This window comes from Propithecus coquereli, unplaced genomic scaffold (assembly GCF_000956105.1).
Source record: "Propithecus coquereli isolate 6110/MARCELLA unplaced genomic scaffold, Pcoq_1.0 Scaffold83, whole genome shotgun sequence".
Taxonomy (NCBI): Eukaryota; Metazoa; Chordata; class Mammalia; order Primates; family Indriidae; genus Propithecus; species Propithecus coquereli.
In genome coordinates this window covers 5,421,862-5,423,393 of record NW_012154507.1, presented here as the reverse complement: position 1 = coordinate 5,423,393, position 1,532 = coordinate 5,421,862, and the positions used below count along the sequence as shown (strand labels likewise).

General features: G+C 35.9%; 1 protein-coding gene across 1 annotated transcript in view; it reads right to left on the bottom strand.

Annotated features, from left to right (window-relative positions):
• The window catches only part of ERO1L (ERO1-like (S. cerevisiae)), a 50,628-nt gene that overhangs the window by 8,705 nt on the left and 40,391 nt on the right, over positions 1 to 1,532 (bottom strand). The window contains exons 10-11 of the mRNA XM_012663745.1: positions 1,122 to 1,148; positions 905 to 997 (exon numbers count right to left, since the gene is read on the bottom strand). Coding sequence (XP_012519199.1) covers positions 905 to 997; positions 1,122 to 1,148 — 120 coding nt within the window. The remainder of the gene's footprint in view (positions 1 to 904; positions 998 to 1,121; positions 1,149 to 1,532) is intronic.

The following is a 1,532-nucleotide window of genomic DNA, read 5'->3' as shown; positions in this document are numbered from 1 at the left end:
AAATTTCTGAATATAAACATATTCATAAAACCAAAGTACACGATTAAAAAATGACACTCTGAAATTACTAATGAGTATAAGGTGCCATTTAAAATCAAAGTCACTATATTTTGTTTCTAAATAGCAGTCCCCAACCTTTTTGGTACCAGGGACCGGTTTCATGGAACACAATTTTTCCACAGATGAAGGGGGTGGCACTCGTGGGCGAACAACGGGCAGTGGCTGTAAATACAGATGAAGCTTCTGCTCACTCGCTCACCCACCGCTCACCTCCCTCCTGCTGTGCAGTCCCCCACCCCTTCCTCAGTTTCATGGAAGACAATTTTTCCATGCATGGGGTGGGAGGAAGGGGGGACTAGTGGAGCTCTGCTGCCCGGTCCCTAACAGGCCACAGATGGGTAGGGGTTGGGGACCACGGAGGTAACAGATACTTTAATTCCAGAAGAAATATGTTAGTGATGAAAATCAACCAGGTCTCATTTTCAACAGCATCCATAAAGCATAAAGAGCAGTAGGAAGTGCTTTAACCCATTAAACCTCCAGGCCTGACACTGGCACACAAATGAAAAGGTTCTGATACAGTAATATCTAACAAATAACAAACTGTGCTGTTAGGAGATATTTCATTTCCCACAAAAAAAACACCAAAAGACTATTTCTAAAGAGATGTGTACAATTTTGAGCAGCTTCCTAAAAGAAGGTGAAGGGAGCTAAGAATATGCTGTATTTACTTTTCGATTGTATTTACAGTTCCCACATTCCTGATTACTATCATTTAAGAATGGATTTTTAGTGCTTAATATTCAATCAGGTCAATCTTTTCCCATTCAAGTAAATGGCAAGAAAATTTTAAGAATACCTGAAAATAAGTGTGGTAAAGTAAATAAAAGTAAATGTCACATACCCTGTAAAAGATATCTTGCACTCAAATGCACATTAATGCTTGCATGTAGGCCAGATATGAGTCTGTAGAATGCTCTTTTTTCTACACAGAGTCCTAAAAAAGTCAGTGATTTAGAAATAAAATTTCATGTGAATCTTATAGATGCAAAATTAATTTCATATCTCTTGAATGAGAAAAAAATTTTATCACTTAAATTTATTTAAAAATTTCCAATTACCTTCTAGCCAACTGTAAAAAGTGTTCTCTGAAATTAAAAGGAAAACAAATCACAAGATTATAAAAATGCCAAAATATAAGTTTTTCAAGTTTTAAAGCATTATAGCAAATTTGTACCAAACAGTGATTTCAAGATTGTTTAACCTAAAGGTCCAAGTCTTATTTGCAATTTCTCCAAAGGAAGAAGAGAAGTTCTTGGTATGGATTCAGTTAAGTACCACTCTGCTGCTCAGTCTTTAAAAGGCTTCAGCATTGACTTGGATGTCCCCAGTCTCATAACCTTCTGGATAAAGTGTTTTATATAAGGTCAAAATACAGAATTTAAATATAGCAAATCAGTCAAGAATAGGAAAATACCTAGCCCTGATAACAATTCATGCCATGAAAATTAAGGATTCATTATATGCTTTTT